The 22099-nt window shown below is 37.4% G+C and overlaps 1 protein-coding gene across 1 annotated transcript in view; it reads left to right on the plus strand.

Moving 5' to 3' along the window:
- The window catches only part of snx30 (sorting nexin family member 30), a 26849-nt gene continuing 4750 nt past the window's right edge, over positions 1-22099 (plus strand). The window contains exons 1-8 of the mRNA XM_058789846.1: positions 1-239; positions 5150-5338; positions 6631-6741; positions 6959-7117; positions 11551-11740; positions 14128-14327; positions 17855-17941; positions 18871-19023. Of these exons, the coding sequence (XP_058645829.1) occupies positions 114-239; positions 5150-5338; positions 6631-6741; positions 6959-7117; positions 11551-11740; positions 14128-14327; positions 17855-17941; positions 18871-19023 (1215 nt within the window). The 5' untranslated portion in view covers positions 1-113. The remainder of the gene's footprint in view (positions 240-5149; positions 5339-6630; positions 6742-6958; positions 7118-11550; positions 11741-14127; positions 14328-17854; positions 17942-18870; positions 19024-22099) is intronic.

The following is a 22099-nucleotide window of genomic DNA, read 5'->3' on the forward strand; positions in this document are numbered from 1 at the left end:
AGAGTCAGCTGACAAGTGTAGTTCCGCTTCTGCGCGGTGGCGGTCAGCTGACAGATGTTTGCTGTCTCGGATCGTGCGGCTGTGAAGTAAAAACACCTGCGCGATCAGAGCCGATGAGCGCGATGAGTGCTGGCGCCCCCCGACCACTGCCCTCCTCCGGACAGAAGTCCATCCAGGACATCTGCCACCCTCTGTCCGCCGAGGAGAGCGCGCTGAACCCCGGCAGCGCTGCAGACAAGGTGAGGTCAGGGCTGGGGCTGTTTGGGGCAACAACAACCCAGAATCGCTGTCTAACGTTAGCCAGGCAGCATTCACAATCCATCAGCGCCAGTGAAGCAGTGCTGACAGCGTGTCGATATGTCTGAACTATTTTACTGGGTAAAAAACCAGTAGTGTGTTTATCCAGCCACAAACAGTGCACAGAGACATTTTTCGTCTATTTGCATCAGACATATGTTTTAGTAAATATCGTGGTATGGAAATGGTATGCAATGTTACTACCTTGTTTATGAACATGCATCGTGGTATTACCATATTTTTGGATATATATATATATATACTATGGTAGTAATACCATGGTTGTTTGAACGTGCACCATGTGTTTATAGTATTTATTTACCTTATTAAAACCGTGATTTATTGGCCTTGTACCGTAATGGACATGTACTGTGTATCATCTAATTACAATGATATATGATTAAGAATCGGCTAAAAACACATCTCTTCCATCTTTACTTGACACTTTAACTCTAGCACTCTCTATTTTAACTCTATTTTTATCTATATGTCTTCTTTTTATAAAATAAAAAACCCAAACACACTTGACCCTCTATCAATTATTTATATTTATCCTCTAATAAACTGCTAGCTTTTCTTGAAAAACTAACACTAGCTTTTTTCTATATTCTATCTACTCATTTTCTTTAATAAACTAACTGAGACTTGTTATAGCACTTGCATGTTGTTGCTCTTTTGTTGGATTTGATTGCTTCTATTGTCCTCATTTGTAAGTCGCTTTGGATAAAAGCATCTACTAAATGTAAATATGATTATGCTAGTTATTTAGTATGATGGTACACATCAGGGTCCCATCACAGTATTTCTTTTTTTGTTGTTGTGTGGATTGGAGCGTATATTCCGGTTAATGCAATAAGAAATGGAAGCGTTTTGTGTTAAATCTAAAAACGTGAGAGGTTTTTGATTTTTCAAGTAAAATGAAATTATATGTATGTGATCTCCCAGTTTCAAATTGTTGTTAATACTGATCAGTGTTGCACATATCAAGGTTTATTTATCAAATGCACAAAAATATATGTAGCAAAATATATATGTATGCCTATAAAATGGAAATAAAAAATAAGGAATAGTTCACCCCAAAATAAATATAGCTGAAATTGTCCTCACCCTAAGCACAATCCGAGATGTAGATGAGTTTGTTTCTTCATCAGATTTGGAGAAATGTAGCATTGCATCAGTGTCTCTGCAGTGAATGGGTGCCGTCAGAATGAGAGTCCAAACAGCTGATAACAACATCACAATAATCCACACCACTCCAGTCCATCAGTTAATGTCTTGCAAGTGATGTAATGCTAAATGTCTCCAAATCTGTTCTGACAAAGAAACAAATTAATCTATGTCTTGGATGGCCTGAGGCCTGATTTTCATTTCTAGGTGAACTATTCCTTTAAGATTTAAAGGAAAAGTAAATTTACCACAAACCACACAGGAAAAAAGTTGCTATTAGTGAATTGTAGTAACCCCAGTATTGAGCTAGTAACTGCAGATGGCTGTTGTGCAGCGTGTGAGGTGGAAACTATAATGAGTGAAGGCTGACCTGAGCTCAGACACGTCTGTACAATAGAGCTGTGTTGAGCTTGGTACAGCTGACTGAGATGCTGCTAAATGAATAGTTTGTTGTGTTTTACTCATGAAACAGAAGAGTTGTTTTTGAGCCGCTGCTCATTAATCTATTGTTGTTACAGTTGCACTGTGGCTTCCCTGTTTGTTCGGATATGATAATTGCTTGAAAATGCTGGGAATGCTTGTTGTTTACTTCATATTTAAATGGCTGTTTTAATAATAATATTACATGTCATTTTAATTCTGTCTGTACTTCATTATCATTAGAGATGTAAGGCGTTTTCTGTACTTGTTTATTCCGATGGCTATTTTTTTTATTGGAAGTTTGCAATTCATTAAGATGCATCACTGCAATATTTGAACAAACCCAGAAACTTGGGCTTTCTTTACTGATTTCTGCTAATAAGCAGAAAATCCCTTGGGGGTTGTTTTGTGTGACACATTAAACAGTTTAGAAAACTGGATTTTTTTGTTTTTTTAGTAGAGAAAATGAAATCTTGGGATACACAGTGCCATGTAACATTGTGAGTAATGCTTATTTTCCTGGTAAAAAGGAAATAACTCACGGTTTTGTGATAATTGCCTAATCTTGTCCAGTTTTCTTGGAAACATTCTCAGTTACAATAACATTAGAGTGATACATCTAAACAAGGACGTCCACAACAGGAGAAAACCTCAAATATCTGTTTTACATTTTTATACAGTTTAGATTTTTCTCTTTCTAACTTCTGTATTCCAAAAGAAATAAAACAACTAATAAAATCACTGTTACTCATACAACTTTCCCCTTGACTGTAATTTAATCATAAGTAAAAAAAAAAAATAAATAAAAAATATATATGTATGTATGTATGTGTGTGTATATTATATTTTATTTTATTTTATAGTTCCATCACTTACAAGGCAAATATAAGGCTATATCATACAATGTTTAAAGCATGTAAAACAATAATACGTTCTGTGTAGTGTAAAGTTTCTTTTTTGCATAGCTCCACTTTTAGTTTGTCTCTGACTTTTTTTTTTTTTTTTGACTCTTTCATCATATGTCATTTTTATTATTTTTCAACTTCTGAAACTCATGCAAAGGCTTGCTTAAGAAAACATTGCAATATCGTGTAAGTTTGTAACACAGCCATGAAGTTCACAGATGTGCCTGTGATTCATAGCTGTTGGCAACGTATGATTGGACTCTTCGAGTCGAGAATGAAATTGCCTGTGAGACTGCAGACTGTAAGTTCATGAACTCTGGCGAATATGTTAAGTTGTTTATTTCTGGAGGACATCGAGGAGAACAAAGCAGAAGAACCATACTTTCAGTCTTGAATTTTATAGTTTTCTTCTGGTTTTATAACTGTTCATCTCTAACTAATGAACCTCTTTTTGAGTTGTGAGAATCACTGCGTGTTTGTTCATTATAAAGATAAAGGACTGTTTTTGGATGTAGTGTAGTGTCTGAAGGATACTGATAGCAGAAACAAACCCTGTAGTGATAAAGATGATGGGTTGTTGCCCGTTTGTTTGTTTTGTGTGTCATACGGACTTGTCCATTCATGTGAATACTCTGAGTAAAGAAGCAGGTTTGGGCCGTTTCTGCTGTTCAGCAAAAAGAAGGTCAGCGCACCTGTTTTAGCGCTCAAAAGTGGGCATGTGATCAGGAAAAAGCTGTCACAGTTTCCTAAATGCTGGATCTGAAAATAGGATGTTAGTTATAGTTATTCCAACATTTTGCTGCAGGTTTCCTACAAACTCAAATTAGTTCAGAGTTGATTAGCATTTAAGCATAAAAAGTCATTAAATTGTAATGTAAAAATAATAAATCTATATATGTATGAATATGAAATATATATGTATGAATATTTCATATTTCACATTCATGCATATATATTTCATATATATATATATATAAATGCCTACCTACCTAGCAATAAAAAATCTAAATATTAAATACAATACATATTATCACAATTTAAAACAATTGATTTCTGTTTGAATGAATGTTAAAATGTAATTTATTTAGTTTTTTCATTAAAATTTTTCTGGCCTCTGTTTTAATAGTTACAATAAATTTTATTCATCAAAAATCATGTCTAATTAATTGAAATAATGAAACATAAATTACTAAATAGGCCCTATAAAATGTTTTTTTTCCCTAAATTTGTTTTTACACAATTCTGTTTTCCATAAATTTTCTGGATTCCATTTTAATAATTTCATTAAATATTAATAATCAAAAGCATCTCTAATTAATTAATTTTATATTTTATATATATATGTATATTTTTTAAAATATTTATTATTAAATATTTTATTTTGACGGGTTGCTGTGAAGACCTTTAGGTTTCTGTTTGTATATGATATGAGAGTTTAACTCAAAAGAAACAGTAAAATGTTCATGAAGTGACTCAGAGCAGTTCTAGAGATCATGTTCATGTGTTTATGTGCTCTTATATTGAGGCTGAAATCACCGCGAGCGTCACGTGTGCTTCAGTATGTGTGTAGTAAACGAAACCGCGCGCCTGCGCCATTCATTCACACACAGACACGCAAAACATGCAGGATTCATATTTAAATGGTATTTTTGCAGCTTAAAGGTGCTGTATGTAGGATTTTGACTCTACTAAAGCATAAAAATACCATAATACGTTTGCAGATATTTAAGAAACATGCTAAATTAACATGCTTGTTTATCTGAAAAACAATGCTACAGTCAGTTATTCTCCTTTGAAAATGTGTATTCCGGCCCGGAATGTCTGTGTTTGTTATGGTTTGTGAAACCCGCCCACTGACAGTTTACCCAATTGTATTTCGGCACCCCGGGTTGCCAGTTCGTGGAAAACACAGCGTATTTAATTGTATTCATAGTCATGTGTGCTCGTTCCTGTTGATGTTGTTAATCTGGCAACCTGCGTGTGCGTCAAGTCTGAGGAGGAGGGGCCGGGTGAAAATAACCGTCTCCAATATTTTGAATTTGGACTGCAATACCTAGTTCAACCACTCGGTGTCAATCCTACATACAGCACCTTTAATATTCATAGATTCTAGTCCATATCACATTTTGATTTAAGTGCACTGACTTATCCATCCAAAATTTGACAAATTCCGTGACATTCCACGTTACACTGTAAATTTCATATTTATGACTGGATTCTGCGATTCTGTCTGCGTTTTTCACATCACGGAAATCATAGGGCCCCAGTTTTGGGTGTTCACATTCACATTTACATTATTCTGTTTTCCAAATATCGGTGTTTAGCTCCATTAAATCAGTCTGTTTTAATCCCGCCCCCAGGACCTGAGCCTGCCCAATGGGACTCCAGTAGACACATCAAGCCCCGCCTCCTCTTCGTCTCTGCTGAACCGACTACAGCTCGATGACGATCTGGACGGAGAAACACGCGATCTGTTTGTGACTGTAGACGACCCCAAGAAACACGTGTCTACTATGGAGACCTATATCACCTACAGAGTCTGCACAAAGGTCAGAGGGCAAAGCTCACAGACTTTACTGACAAAGAGATGCTGTTATTATTTGTGCAATTATGGAATTTTGAAAGGTGTCATTTAAAACTTTACTACAGATATCTGAAGGATAATGAGCCTCTTTAGACAGATTTTATTGGGTGATTGTGGCATAGTGGTTAATCTGAATTGTTGATCCCTAAACTATCAGTTTGTTCCAGTTTAACTGTACTTGTAAAAATTGTCAAGAGGCCAGCTTTTCTCTCTTCTTCTAAGCGCTGTAGTTTCGCTCTTGTGGCAGTTGTTTACAGACTCATTGTGATCTGTAACATGCTCACTGTGGCAGTTTCTGGGCTCAGAGTCACATAGAGGTGCTAATTAAAAACAGCCAATCACATCATGGAGGCAAACCGCGCTGACCTGCATCTGAGAGTTATTTCCCATCAGCCCTTTGGAAACTCATTGCTGGGTTTTTTGGGGATTGTGAAAGAAACAGGGTTGAGATCATGGTCAAAATAATACAGTGATTTATCATGGTTAAAAGAATACACTGACCAGTGTTGTTGTAGTATTATTTATATAATATTATAGCATTAATTCATATTTCGAATGAGCTTTTATTGTTATATTTTAATTATAGTTTATTTAGTTTTATTTCAATTTAAATATTTCAATTTATTTTTTTATTTATTTTTTAAATTAATTAAATAATGGGAGTTCATTGGTCAGACAGTGTGGGAACCCTTTATAAGAGACAAAATATGTCCCACCACATCCTCAGTGTCATAGATTGAGTCAGTGCTTAACTGTGTGTGTGATCCTGTCATCCTTTACTGTAGTAAAGCACGTCACTATTTTACACCGTCATTCAGAAGTTAGCGGTCACTACCACTTTTTTTAATGTTTTTTAAAGAAGTCTCTTCTGCTCACTAAGGCTGTATTCATTTGTTTAAAAATACAGTAAAAGCAGTGATATTGTGAAACTCTTTTCTATTTTGAATATATGTTAAAATGTAATTTATTCCTGTGATCAAAGCTGAATTTTCAGCTTTAATATATATATATATATACTTTTTTTTTTTCAAAATATATACTGTATGTGTGTGTTTATATATACATAATAAATATACACAGTACACATACATATATTATGTAAACAAAAACCTTTATTTTTGATGCGATTAATTGCGATTAATCATTTGATAGCACTAGTTGTTATTGTCACTTTTCACCAATTTAATGCATCCTTGCTGAATAAAAGTGTCAAAAAAAAAAGTAATTTAACTGTTTTTGTTTCTGTGTGACCTACAGACCACCAGAACAGAGTTTGACCTGCCTGAGTACTCGGTAAGGCGACGCTACCAGGACTTTGACTGGCTGAGGAACAAATTAGAGGAAAGCCAACCCACCCATCTTATTCCAGTAGGTAGAGGAAGAGCCTTCACCGCACTGCTCTCAAAACCACTAGTTTTAATGCATTTGCACATTAGTGCAATTAGTTATGTAATGAGGCATTTAATTTTGTGAGGATCATTTTTGCTCCAATCACTGATATTTCTGCCAAGATTAAGCAAAATCTGCTATTTCAGACCATTCGATGGACTACGTTTGTTGTTGTCTCCTTTCTGCAATTGAATAGCCTTTGCCTGAGAAGTTTGTTATGAAGGGAGTGGTGGACCGTTTCTCAGAGGAGTTTGTGGAGACCAGAAGAAAGGCTCTAGACAAGTTCCTCAAACGTGTAGCAGACCATCCTGTGCTTTCTTTTAACGAACACTTCAATGCATTTCTCTCAGCAAAGGTCAGTGCTTTGAAGTCATCATAAAATTAAACATTCACACGATCTGTTTTCTAAATGCATATTATAGACAAAGCTGGGTTGTAACTGATTACATGTAATCTGGATTACATAATCAGATTCCAAAAATAAAGTACTAATATGGGAGCATATTACATTTTATAATGCTCATAATCAGATTAGAGTTACTTTTTATAGATTACATGATTACATACTATTCACACAATGGCAGTAAATCATTTAGAATTTGTTTCTCCCTAATTCTTTTTTCTGTTTTAAATTTTCCTTTAAATGTCATGCTATTTAGCTTGAGCTATATTCACAATATAGAATGGTTGTGTAAATAAATTTGCAATCCATGCGTCTGAATTTGGGTAAAAAAGCACCTCTCGAGCAATTAGACCATGTATGAAGCAAATAATTGCAAGTTGTAATGCTTAATGTATTTTATGACGTTGATATAAAAAATAGAATATATTTTCTTTTTCTTTGCTTTCTTTATATCAGTGCAGTACGTTTAATGGTAAGTTTAAAACAGGTTGGAAAAAAGTAATCTAAAAGTAATCCACAAAGGGGTCAGAATGCATTACCTAAAATGTGTAATCTGTAATCAGTAACAGACTACAATTTGTAAATAATCTGCCCAATTTGTTTTGAACGATTCATGTGTTTTTTTTGTTTTGGTTTTTTTTTTATAAAAAAAAAAAAGTTTTGTAATGTTGAATTAAGTGCTATAACTAGGTCTTGTAGTGAAACAATTCTTCTCTGTAGTGACATGCAGGTCATATCCAGTCATTTAGTCAGCTTAAACTCCGCCTCTGCAAGGTCATGTTCATCTGCCTTCGCTTTTGAGTGCCACGCCCGCATCTCAACATCCAATCAACAACTGATGCACAGAACCAAGTCCTGCCCTAGTTTTTTTTTGTTTTGTTTTTTCTGATCATTTTTCTTTTTTTGAAAATCTTTTTCACTCGGATATGCAAAACAATACAGAAGAAAAGATTTTCGAATCATTGTGACTTTAATATTCCTGAAGTGTTAGGGTTTGCTCGTGCTCACCTGTGTCCCATCTGCACTTCTTCTTCTGTACTGCTTTCTTTCTCTGTGGGTCTCTGGAATTGTCAGTCTGCTGTCGACAAAGCAGATCTTATTCCTGCTATTGCTTCCAAAACTGCACGTAGCATCTTGGGCTTGACTGAGACCTGGATTCGTCCAGAAGACTCAGCAACCCCTGCTGCTCTCTCTAACGACGTCTCTTTCTCTCACACCCACTGTCAGGTTGGGCGGGGTGGAGGTACTAGTCTTCTCATTTCTAACAATTGGAAATACTCAACCCACGCTCCCCTATGCAATAATAACTCATTTGAATCTCATGCTATTACTGTAACAGCTCTGGTAAAACTCCATGTTGTAGTCATTTATCTCCCTCCTGGGCAACTGGGCCCAGAGGAGCTGGATGGGCTGCTGTCCTAATTCCCCAAGGATGGCAGTCCACTTATAGTCTTTGGTGATTTCAATATTCATTTGGACAAGCCTGATGCTGCAGATTTCCATTCACTCCTAGCTTCATTTGATTTCAAACACCTTACCACCACAAACACCCACAAATCTGGCAACCAACTGAACTTAATTTACACGCGTAGTTGTGTTGCAGACAACACTTTGGTAAAACCCCTACACACCTCTGACCATTACTTCATAATATTTAACCTACAACGTGCTACATGTGAGCCACCAACCTCTCCACCAGTTACCCTACCAGTTACCTTTAGACGAAACCTCCGTTCCCTTTCACCCTCACATCTTTCCTCTGTGGTGTCCTCCTCTCTTCCCTCACCTACCCATTTCTCATCTCTGGATGTGAACGCAGCAACTGACACTTTATGCTCCACTTTAACTTCTTGTCTAGACAATACATGTCCTCTCTCCTCCAGGCCAGCACGGGCTGCCCCTTCTAACCCCTGGTTATCCAATGTTTTTTGTGAGCATCGGTCCAAACTCAGGGCAGCAGAGAGAAAATGGCGCAAATCAAAAGATCCGTCAGACCTGAGAAAGTGTCAGTCTTTGCTTTCATCTTTCTCTGCTGAAGTCCATACTGCCAAGTCTTCATATTTTCACAACAAGATCAACAGCGCTTCTGACACACGTATTCTCTTCAAAACATTCAGTTCTTTCCTCTGTCCCCCTTCCACCCCCCACCACCACCTCCTTAACAGCCGATGACTTTGCCACATTCTTCACAAACAAAACTAGATCAATCAGCAGCCAGTTCTCAGCTCCACAAACACAGGACCTCAAACCAACCACATCCACTGCTAAAACTCCCCTCTTCTCCTTCTGTCCCCTCCCTGAGCCAGAAGTATCAAAACTTCTCCTCTCCAGCCATCCTACAACATGCCTTCTAGACCTTATTCCCTCACACCTTCTCCAAGAAATCTCCCCTACACTCTTACCAGCACTCACACACATCATCAACACATCTCTCCTCACAGGCACCTTCCCCACTGCATTCAAGCATGCTCGGGTAACCCCACTGCTCAAAAAACCTAAATTAAACACTTCACTTCACTCCTTCCATTCATAGCGAAAACACTTGAACGAGTTGTTTTCAACCAGGTATCATCATTTCTTTCACAGAATAACCAACTGGATGCTAACTAATCAGGTTTCAAAAATGGACATTCAACTGAGACTGCTCTACTCTGTCACTGAAGCCTTGCGGATAGCAAAAGCTGATTCCAAATCATCAATTCTCCTTCTGCTCGATCTATCTGCCGCTTTTGACACTGTCAATCATCAGATCCTCCTCTCCACCCTCTCATCTCTGGGCATCGCTGGAATTCCACTTCACTGGTTTGAATCCTATCTCACTGGTTGGTCTTTCAGGGTGGCCTGGGGAGGGGAGGTATCCAAATCACATACACTGGTCACTGGGGTTCCTCAGGGATCGGTTCTTGGTCTCCTTCTCTTCTCCTTATACACTACATCACTGGGTCCCATCATACAGGCACATGGTTTCTCCTACCATTGCTATGCTGATGACACTCAGCTCTATCTTTCATTTCAACCAGATGATCCAACGGTAGCTGCAAGGATCTCAGGTTGCCTTGCGGACATCTCGGCATAGAAGAAAGATCATCACCTACAGCTCAACCTGGCAAAGACTTGAGCTACTTGTCTTCCCTGCCAGTCCAACTCTACAGCATGATTTCACCATCCAGCTAGGTTAATCAGCAATTACCCTATTAAGTTCGGTCAGAAATCTTGGTGTAATCTTTGATGACCAGCTGACCTTCAAAGACCACATTGCAAAAACTGCTCGATCTTGCAGGTTTGCATTGCACAACATCAGAAAGATCAGGCCCTTCCTAACGGAGAATGCTGCATAACTTCTTGTCCAGGCCGTTGTCATTTCTAGACTGGACTATTGCAATGCTCTTCTGGCTGGACTTCCATCATGCACAATCAAACCTTTACAAATGATTCAGAATGCAGCAGCACGACTGGTTTTCAACGAACCCAAAAGAGCCCACGTTACACCTCTCTTTATCTCCCTGCACTGGCTCCCGGTTGCAGCTTGCATCAAGTTCAAGACATTGATGCTTGTATATAGAACAGCCACTGGCTCAGCACCCGCCTACTTCCACTCACTATTACGAATCTACATCCCCTCCAGAAGTCTGAGATCTACGAGTGAGTGACCCCTCGTGGTACCATCACAGAGAGGCACAAAATCACTTTCCAGAACTTCTTTGTTCACCATTCCTGGCCGGAATGCTGAATCCCTGACAATTTTCAAGCAACACCTGAAAACTAATCTCTTTTTTCACTATTTTACTTTATCTCAAAAAACAAACAAACACAAAAACTTTGCTTTCTCTTTTCTTAATCTCTTCCTGTTTGGCTTGTACTAATCTGAACAATGCCTGAAACTTTGTATTATGAGCACTTCCTGCGTTTATTTGCCTCTTTATGATGAATTGCTTAGTGTATTCCTCAATTGTAACTCGCTTTGGATAAAAGCGTCTGCTAAATTAATAAATGTGAGGTTACTAAATACTTTTGTGAACATATTTCCAGAGTCCAAACTGACTTTATATATTAAAATAATTGGAAATTAAAGTTGGAAACACAACTCTTAAAGTGTACAGGAATCATAAATGTGTCATGCTTCATGTTTGTATAGTTTCTCACAGTCTGTGATGTGTTGGATTGCCATTTGCCAATTCTGGAAACCCTTACTAGTTGTTTATGACCAGATCCAGATGTCTTTTTGAGAGTAGCCTGACAACATTGAGCATTTACAATATGTTGCTAGCAGGCTATATTTTCCAGCATGGAAAGCTTGTTCCAGAAACTCAGTGGGATTTCATTGGGTTTGGCAGGGTTTTCTTGGCCATGAGACAGAATTGATGTACTGTATGCTTGACTTTCAGGACTTGAATAAGCGTCAAGGCCTGGCTCTGCTGACTAAAATGGGGGAATCTGTGAAGTATGTGACGGGCGGTTATAAACTGAGGGCACGGCCGGTGGAGTTTGCTGCCATGGGCGACTATCTGGACATGTTCACACAGAAACTGGGCACCATTGACAGGATAGCACAGAGAATCATCAAAGAGCAGTCAGGTAAAGAGCTTCCCACGTGGCGTTTAAAGAAAATTACATCCATTCAGTCTTCCATCATAAAGGCCTGGATACACTGACAGCGAGGCTCTTTTTCATTTTTCATGAAAGGGTAAAAAGAAGTTTGAAATGCCTTTGTGGCAGATTTCTGTTTAGTTAACATCCCAATGCTGCTGCCTGATAGTGTTGTTAAGATGAATATGTAAATATGTAATGCACGCTCTCCACTCAATAACAAAATAAACACACAACAAAAATGCCAGTGGTGAAAAAACGGCAGTTAAGAAAGCATCTGACCATAACAATGTGGATATGTTTACAGCAGCTCTGCAGTTCAGCACTCAAGCGAAGTCACATCACATGTATTTATAAGTAAGGGATAATCAACGGCTAGCCGTGCATTAAAGGATTCGAAATGCACAACGTGGAGGCAAAGAACCACCCGACGCGAAGTGCATTTAAAATCCTTTAATGCACGCAACCGTTGATTATCCCGCTTATTCCATGGTCATTTGCCAAGTTATTGACAAGTTAAAACTAGTATTGCTCTTTGCAGCGCAATATTTGACCGGATGGGTAAAAATGACAGTTATTTTCGTCAGTTACTGCACCTTAGCTCTAGCATTCTGCCTGCTTCAAGTCAGACACAGATATGAAATTAAGGCGTTAAGTCCACATTTATTTGAATGAATTATTGCATGTATTTCAATTAATTATCGAGAGAGATGGCAGTTGTGTGTACTTGCTTGCTGCGTCTGTGCGTCTCTCTACTACAAACAATTACTTCAAAAACAGCGATTTTACACCTCGTTGCTGGGGAATATAATGTAGCGATCTAGTATCTAGGCTGTTTTATTAATAATAATTACTGGGAAGCGTTGACAAGATTGTGTGTGTGCAGCGTAATCTGCGATCTTCGAACACTCTCTCTTCTCTCTCTCTCTCTCCGTGTGTGCGAGTGATGCGTGTTGGTTAGTGTGCATCAATTAAAGCAGCGCATTAATATGGAACAGTGATTAAACTGACTTGGAACTACCTGTGCATTAAACGGTTTTACTGCATACCTGCCAGCCAATCAGAATCCAGTATTCAGACAGACCATGGAATAAAGCACTTTATACTATAGACTGCTTTAAAGCAAGCAGCTTTCGGGGCCGTTCACTCAGAACGCGTTTTTCCATTCCAGTGTACTAGTTTTAAGACGCTGTGTCAAGTTAAAATAATTTACATTTTTACATGCAGCATTGCTCATCAATGTCAGTTCCAAAACAGTGGACCAATCAGAAGACCCCGGAGGAGGGGCAAGTGTTATAAGCTTTTGTTTACAGTAGCAAGTTGGCATGGCAACCGTTTTGTTTGACAGCAACATGGTGGAGGAGGCAATCTGCGCTGAACTTTTAAAAAAATCATTCCTGAGCATTTTTAGACGCAAAGACGTGTTCTGTGTGAACGGCCCCTAAAACATGGAAAAAACAGTGTCAGTGTCACATTCAGTTAGAATTATGCTTCAATTTCTACTATAAATCAGCTCTCCAGTGCTTTTACTTGTGGTCTGATCTCGATGGACTGAACTTCTACATCTCAATCTTTTTGTTAAAAGGAAGTAGGGCTGTGCAAATAATCGAATGCGATGATCATGCGCATCTAGTCAGTAAAGCCGGTTCTGTGATTAGTAGTTAATCCCCTTCACGTGCTTTTATATGGAGCGGCATTTAATATGCGTTCAAAATCGAATGCGATTCATCTGCGATTTTGAACGCGATATTGCATAGCTTGTCTGCGAACTATGGCTCTGTGTATTAAATGCCGCTCCATCTGAAAGCACATGAAGGAGATTAACTACTAATCACAGAACCGGCTTTACTGACTAGATGTGCATGATCATCGCATTTGATTATTTGCACAGCCCTAAAAGGAAGTTAATACTTTAATTCAGCAAGGGTGCATTAAATTGATTAAGTGACTGTAAAGTCATTTCTATTTCAAATAAAATATTTTTATTTAAAGTAAATGCTTTTCTGAACTTTCTATTCATCACGAATCCTGAAAAATCACAAAAATACAATAATCAGAAAAAAAGCGACCCCAGAAACATGATATTTAGCCCCTGAAATTTGAATTTTACCAGGGGAACTCCTCCAAAAAACACGTATTTTACCCCCCAGAATGCGATTTTTACTGAGGGACCCCCCTCCAAATGAGATTGGGCTAGTTTTGAGTAGCAATTGGGCGGGTTTTGTTGTGAAAACCTTGCAACCCTGTGAAGGAAGTAGACTGCTAGACAGCTCAATAGGTTTTAAAACTGAGCCTATAAGTGGAATGTGGTGGTAAAAATGAATACTACAAAAAAGTAGAAAACGGTCCTCTTTTTCATTGTTTCTGGGTGCCAGAGTTTCTGATGGAGCTGAGAGAGTACGGGCCGGTCTACTCCTCGTGGTCATCTTTTGAGGAGGACCTCCATGATCCTCTGGAGGGGGTGTCGGGGTGCGTGTCGAACTGCTCCAGCGCTCTGGAGGAGCTCACGGAGGACATGAGCGAAGACTTTCTCCCGGTGCTCAGAGAATACGTCTTGTACATTGAGTCCATGAAGGTGAGCGGCTCTCAGCTGAGCTTTTTAAGTAATTTCTTCCCCTTTCCATGTGATTTTAATTAGATTCCGCATTAATATGGAGCGACCAGCAGAGTTTCCCTCATCCGTCTGCTGGAAAATAATTTATGTCATTGGGAAACAGACCATATGCAGAACGCTTCACTTCCTTTCTGACTGTTTGCAGAGGGAATGTAATGGTTTGCAGTTATTTCTGACAGCATATTTTCCCAATACTAGGCAAATGTTAATTTATTGAGTGTGAAATTTGGAGTGTTCAGTTGTTACACTATAATACAAGAAAGGTCTCATGATATTGTCATTTGGATGTTGATTTATATTAGAAGTGGCTGTTTTAAGATGAAACACTGTAATGGCACTGCATGATGCAGCATGGTGTCTGTCAACACTGTTTTTTCTCTTCACTCTGTGTTTCCTAATTCTTTTCCCATTTCTGTTTTGAATTGTATTTTGAATTGCGTTCATTTTTTTTTTTTTTTTTTTTATCAACCCACTGGCAAATAGCTTTTTCTTGTTTTTAAACATGTCTTATTTTTTAAGGTTTATCTTAAAGCAAGAAAACACTGTTTGGGTAAGGAAAAACGAGCGTAATTCAAGATATTCTTTTTTCAATGCAAAAAATGCTGTTTTCAATTTTGATAATCAGAAATGTTTATATGCAAATCAGCATATTAGAATGATTTCTGAAGATCATGTGACACTGAAGCCTGGAGTAATGATGCTGAAAATTCAGCTTTGATCACAGCAATAAATTACACACTTACAGTATATTATCATGGAAAATAGTTATTTTAAATTGCAAAAATATTTCATAATATTACTGTTTTTGCTGTAGTTTTGATCAAATAAATGCAGCCTTGATGAGCAGAAGAAAAATCTTTCTGACCCCAAGCTTTTGAACAGTAGTGCATCTACCTTGTTTTAAATGCGCTTAGATATTTATACTGGAAAACAAGGGCAAAAATGCAGATACTAATAATTGTTGCAGTATACAGCTGCATCACTATGAGGAAACGTTCTTATGCAAACTCAACAGATAAAATCACTTCCTCTCGGTCTTAGCTTGACACATCTACACCATCAGCAAATTTCCTTTTATATTTCCTTTTTGAAAACTTCTCTAAAATGATTGCCAGGACTTCAGTTGCATAACTGCTTAAATTAAAAAATAAGGTAACACTTTATTTTAAGGTCTCTTAACTAGTTGCTTATTAGCATGCATATTACTAGAATATTAGCCATTTATTAGTAGTAATTAAGCACATATTAATACTTTATTCTACATGACCTTATTCTACATCCCTAATCCTACCCAATACCTAAACTTAACAACTACCGCACTAACTATTAATTAATACGCAGCAAATTAGGAATTTGTGGGAAAAGTCGTAGTTAATAGTGAATAAGTTTTCCCTATTCTAAAGTGTTACCAAACATAATTAAAATAAGTTTAAATAAGTAAAATTAGAACATCGTGAAAAAGTTATTTTTTTTTATTGTAACTTATTTCAAAAAGTGAAATTTTCATATATTCTAGATTCATTACATGTAAAGTAAAACATTTTTAAAAAATTGTTTTAATTTTGATGATTAGAGCTTACAGCTCATGGCAAAGTCAAAAATCCAATATCTCAAAATATTAGAATATTTCCTAGGATCAATAAAAAAAAAAGGATTTGCCAAACAGAAAAGTTCAAGTTCTTTAAAGTATGTTCATTTCTGCACTCAATACTTGCAGTATTCTGTGCAGGTCCTTCGGTGATGTGTGGCATGGAAGCGATCAGCCTGTGGCTCTGCTGAGGCACTATTGAGCCTTCAGCTCATCTGTATTGTTGGATCAACTGTTTCTCATCTTTCTCTTGAAAATATCCCATAGATTCCATATTGGGTTCAGGTCAGGCATGTTGGCTGGCCAATCAAACACAGTAATATCATGGTCAGTGAACCACTTGGAAGTGGCTTTGTCACTGTGGACAGGTGCTAAAGTCCTGCTGGAAAATGAAATCAGCATCTCCATAAAGCTTGTCAGCAGATGGAAGCATAAAGTGCTCCAAAATCTCTTGGTAGATGGCTGCATTGACTTTGGACTTGATAAAACACAATGGACCAACACCAGCAGACGTCACGGCACCCAAATCATCTCTGACTTCAGAAACTTCACACTGGACTTCAAGCAACATGGATTCTGTGCCTCTCCACTCTTCCTTCAGACTCTGGGACCTTGATTTCCAAATGAAATTCAAAATTTACTTTCATCTGAAAAGAGGACTTTGGACCACTGAGCAACAGTCCAGTTCTTTTTCTCCACAGCCCAGTTAAGATGCTTCTGACGTTGTCTCTGGTTCAGAAGTGGCTTGGTAGCCCTTTTCCTGAAGACGTCTGAGCGTGGTGACTCTTGATGCACTGACTCCAGCTTCAGTCCACTCCTTGTGAAGCTCTCCCAAGTGTTTGAATCGACTTTGCTTGACTGTATTCTCAAGCTTGCGGTCATCCCTGTAGCTTGTGCACCTTTTCCTACCCAATTTCTTCCTTCCAGTCAACTTTGCATTTAACACGCTTTGATACAGCACTCTGTGACCAGCCACCCTTTCAGTAATGACCTTCTGTGACTTACCCTCTTTGTGGAAGGTGTCAGTTTTTGTCTTCTGGACCATTGCAGCAGTCAGCAGTCTTCCCCATTATTGTGGTTTCAAAGAACAAGAGATACCCAGAATTTATACTGTAGGGATGGTCATTTAATGAAATTCAAATGTAAATATTCTAATATTTTGAGATATTAGATTTTTGACTTTCATGAGCTGTAAGCTCTAATCATCAAAATTAAAAAAAAAAAAATTGAAATGTAATGAATCTAGAATATATGAAAGTTTCACTTTTTGAAATGTTACAATAAAAAGAACTTTTTCAAGATGTTCTAATTTTTTGAGATGCACCTGTGTATATATACAGTGTACATTTTGCAATGAAATAAGCATAAATAGTAAATATGACTTTATGTGAGTGTACTGTATGTATTTGAGTAAGTTTGGTTATAGTAGTTTGTGTAGTTGTAGTATAATAGTTTGATTTGTTATTTATGAATTTGTTAATTTGAGTTATTAATTTGTTTTGTGGTGATATAGAGATGTGTGAGGTTTTGTTCAATTTATAACACTGTGAAAAGCCTAAGATTTCAATCATATCTCCCAGCCCTCAGCAGGGTAACTGAGGAGTTTATTGAAGACTTGATGTTTTTAGAATTTCCGTTGAATATGATAATATTTATTTCACCCACAAGTCACTGCGGGATTATTACAGAGAGACATCCAGGATTTCTGGGAAGCAACGAGAAGTGTTTTAATAGCTTCCATATTTGTGTCATGACTCGCACTGAACACATTTCTTCATTTAGTTTGAGGCATCATAAAAAACGGCTTTTCTATTAGTTTTAACCAGTCATAGACTGGTTAGTGAAAGTGGAGGATGTGAACTGTAATGCCTCGGTTCACAAACCTCTTGTTGTTCGTCAGAATGTGCTGAAGAAGAGAGACCAAGTTCAGGCTGAGTATGAAACAAAGTTGGAGGCAGTCGTGTTCAGGGAGGACAAAAAGACACCGGTGAGTTACATTTGTTTGCTAACTCTGATTTGTAGGGCTTTTAGGGCTGATTTTATTAAAGGAATAGTTCACCCACAAATGAAAACTTGCTGAATATTTACTCTTATTCTCAGGCCATCCGAGATGTAGATGAGTTTGTTTCTTCATCAGATTTGGAGAAATGTAGCATTACATCAGTGTCTCAGCAATGCATGCTCTGCAGTGAATGGGTGCCGTCAGAATGAGAGTCCAAACAGCTGATAAAAACATCACAATAATCCACACCACTCCAGTCCATCTGTTAACATCTTGAGAAGACAAAAGCTGTGTGTTTGTGAGAAACAAATCCATAATAAAGGCATTTTAACTTTAAACTTCTGATCAAAATATAAGTCCGTGATTCATTACACTTCCTCCAGTGAAAAATCCATCTGCTGTTGTCTCTCACATCAAAATCCAGCCACATATTTGTTTAGAGCTGTTTTGGTCTGTTTTTCTTGTAAACAGTGCTTGATCTGTGCAGATTTCTCTCTTGATTCAGACCAGACCACTTTTTCACTGGAGGAAGCAATATTATGGATAAAGGACTTGTATTTCAGCCAAAAGCAAAGATTTGAAGTTCAAAACGTCTTAATGTTGGATTTGTTTGCTAAAACATGCAGCTTTTGTCTTCTCAAGACGTTATCTGATGGACTGGAGTGGTGTGGATTACTTGGGGATTATTGTGATGTTTTTATCAGCTGTTTGGACTCTCATTCTGACGGCACCCATTCACTGCAGAGCATCCATTGCTGAGACAGTGTTGCAATGTTACATTTCTCCAAAGCTGTTCCCATGAAGAAACAAAAACTCCTCTACATCTTGGCCAATACTGAAGTGTGTTACACATGATGGAGGAAACTGGTTAACTGGTCGGTCTGGATGTTCTCTGTCTCATCTCTGTCCTGCAGATGCCCGTTGATGTGGAGAAGTGCCAGGACCGTGTGGAGTGTTTCAACGCCGACCTGAAGGCCGACTGGGACCGCTGGGAGAACAACAAACGACAGGACTTCAGACAGCTGCTGACGGGCATGGCTGACAAAAACATCCAGTACTACGAGAAGGTCAGCCTCTTTCCTCCACCTGGATTAGTCAAAAGTGGTTTCTAATGTGGTTGGAGGTGAAAATTTGTATCTGTCATTTCAGAGGCGGAGCAATCTATTATGTTTTGATGCAGGAACAAAATATGACCGGCTACCAAGACATACATTTTACTTCAGAATAATGCAAATTGATGAATTGTGTTCAGTAAAACCAGAAATGTGTTTTAGGAAAGTAAATGGGTTGAGTTTGACGTAATATTGATGTAAGCATATAAATTGTATATAGAGCACTTGGAGTGACTCTTGCTCTGAAATTGCTCAGCTGTTGTTTGAAGAAACTCTCGCACATTTCATTCCTGCTGTTTTGTCAAACACTGACACAGTGCAGATAAATTCCAGACACCACTGCCAAACGTGAAGAGCCCACTTATTTCATTATTTACTTCACTGTATATTCACACATTGATATCCAGAGGTTTTTCAGTATTGAAGTCAGTATGTTGCTTAAACTGTTAAGACACCCCAAAATCAAAAGGAAAGAAATAATGTAAAACCTATTTAAAGTCATTTTATAATTATTATTTGCATTGTGGCAATCAGTGTTATTATTAACTAAAACTATTAAAAAGTCTGTTAATTACAATAAATCGGAATTGAAATATAAACAATAGATGAAAAAACTTTTGTCTTTGCAATTGATTAAAATAAAATACGTTTACTGTTTATAATTACCAAAATTGCTAAGTTAAAACTGAAATAAAAGCTAAGCAGATGAAATAGAATTTTAAAGCTAAATAGAACTCAAATTAAAATTAAATCTGAAAATATAAAAATAAAAGCTAATTCAAAATAATAAATAATATAGTGGTATATAAATAGTGCAAAAGAACATTGGCAACTTTATCTCTATCTCTCTCTCTCTCTCTCTCTCTCTCTCTCTCTCTCTATATATATATATATATATATATATATATATATATATATATATATATATATATATATATATATATATATATATATATATATATATATATATATATATATATATATATATATATATATATATATATATATATATATATATATATATATATACATACATATACATACATACATACATACATACACATACACACACATACACACTTCTATTGCCCTAAACCTACCCCTTACAGGAATTTTTACATTTTCAAAATACTTCATTCTGTGTGATTTATTAGCTTGTTTACCCGTGGGGACCTCAATTTAGGTCCCCACCGTGACACGAGTCCCCATGGGTCTGTGTGTATTCAGGTTTAAGACCCCACCTGAATAGAAAAACAGATACACACACACACAAAATTGCTAAATTTAATTGGCAATTAATCTTGTAAAATAAACTGGTATGTAAAGTCTTTCAAAAAATAAGTACATTACATATGCATCACAATGTGTATTCTGGCAATAAAAATGATTTTCCTCATGTTATGATAATGAGAATTGGATCGATGTTATTTATTAAAGCTACTGTAATGTAACTGTATAATTATGTTATGTATAAATGTTGAATGTATTATTTTAATTTAATTATTATAGTAATAAAAAGTGGATTAGTTATTTTTTAACGTTACTGTAATTGCTATTTATTAAAATTACATTTATTTATTAATTTATTAAAGTAATGAAAGCTCTTGTTTTTTGTAAAGAAAATCTCAAAGCAAAATCACAGTGTGCAAAATCTACGTCACTCATGTCCGTATGAAATACACTGAACAAACTTATAAACGTAACACTTTTGTTTTTGCCCCCATTTTTCATGAGCTGACCTCAAAGATCGAAGACTTTTTCTATGTACACAAAAGGCCTATTTCGCTCAAATATTGTTCACAAATCTGTCTAAATCTGTGTTAGTGAGCACTTCTCCTTTGCCGAGATACTCCATCCACCTCACAGGTGATTAGACAGCATGATTATTGCACAGGTATGCCTTAGGCTGGCCACAATAAAAGGCCACTCTAAAATGTGCAGTTTTACTGTATTGGGGGTGTTCGGGGGGTTCCGAAAAACCAGTCAGTATCTGGTGTGACCACCATTTGCCTCACGCAGTGCAACACATCTCCTTTCGCATAGTTTTGCGATCAGGTTGTTGATTGTGGCCTGTGGAATGTTGGTCCACTCCTCTTCAATGGCTGTGCGAAGTTGCTGGATATTGGCAGGAACTGGAACACGCTGTCGTATAGACGGTTTCAACGGCAACAACATAAACAAACATTACTGCGCATGCGCGCTTTTGTGGCCCTAACTTAACTTCCGGTAGACATCCAAATACAATCAGTAACAACAGTCCCTCTAGAGTAGATTATGTTTTGATAACAAGCAAAATATGTTTGCTGCGTAAATCAGACAGACTGAGATGCAGCGATTAACTACTTGAATAAATTTGCATTTTTGATAAATCCGTCCAAGTATAGGTCTCTGCAGCAAAGTAATGGGAGTTACCAGATCGGAGTGTTTTTTGACCATGTTACTTGATTGGCTGACGTCATAGTGACGGTAGGTTTAGGGGTGGGGTTAGGTCAGGGGGATCATTTTGATTGCATGATTTAGAAACACCCAGCAGCTTGAAAATGCCTAGCAATTCAGAAACACCCACTTTTGCTCTGCAGAGACCTCAATCTCTTTAAAGCGGGAATACTAGAGGTTCCCCCGGAAATGGCTGTTGGGCTGTAAATTACACAAAGCAGCACTGAGCTTACAAACGCTGCTTTATCAGGCATATAACTTGCTAGACGAAATGAAAATGACATCGAACATTTTCTAAAGACAGTTGTCCTTCAGAAATACAGTGATATAAAACACCCACGCCTCGTTTTGATTTTTAAACGTGCGTTACGTGCTCATGTTTATTCAACGAAGCCATTTGGAAAATCGGTCCGTTTTGATACCGTGGCGGGTCGCCACAAATAAATAAATGTATGTGAAACACATCCCACAGCACAACAACCTAAGCCCAACTTCATTACTCATCACTTTAACTTTAACTGTGTTTGTAGCTGGCGCGACTAACAAGACCGATAAACAAACACAGACCGGAAGTTAACTTCGGTCCAGGCGCGTG

The sequence above is a fragment of the Onychostoma macrolepis genome, chromosome 10 (assembly GCF_012432095.1).
Source record: "Onychostoma macrolepis isolate SWU-2019 chromosome 10, ASM1243209v1, whole genome shotgun sequence".
Classification (NCBI taxonomy): Eukaryota; Metazoa; Chordata; class Actinopteri; order Cypriniformes; family Cyprinidae; genus Onychostoma; species Onychostoma macrolepis.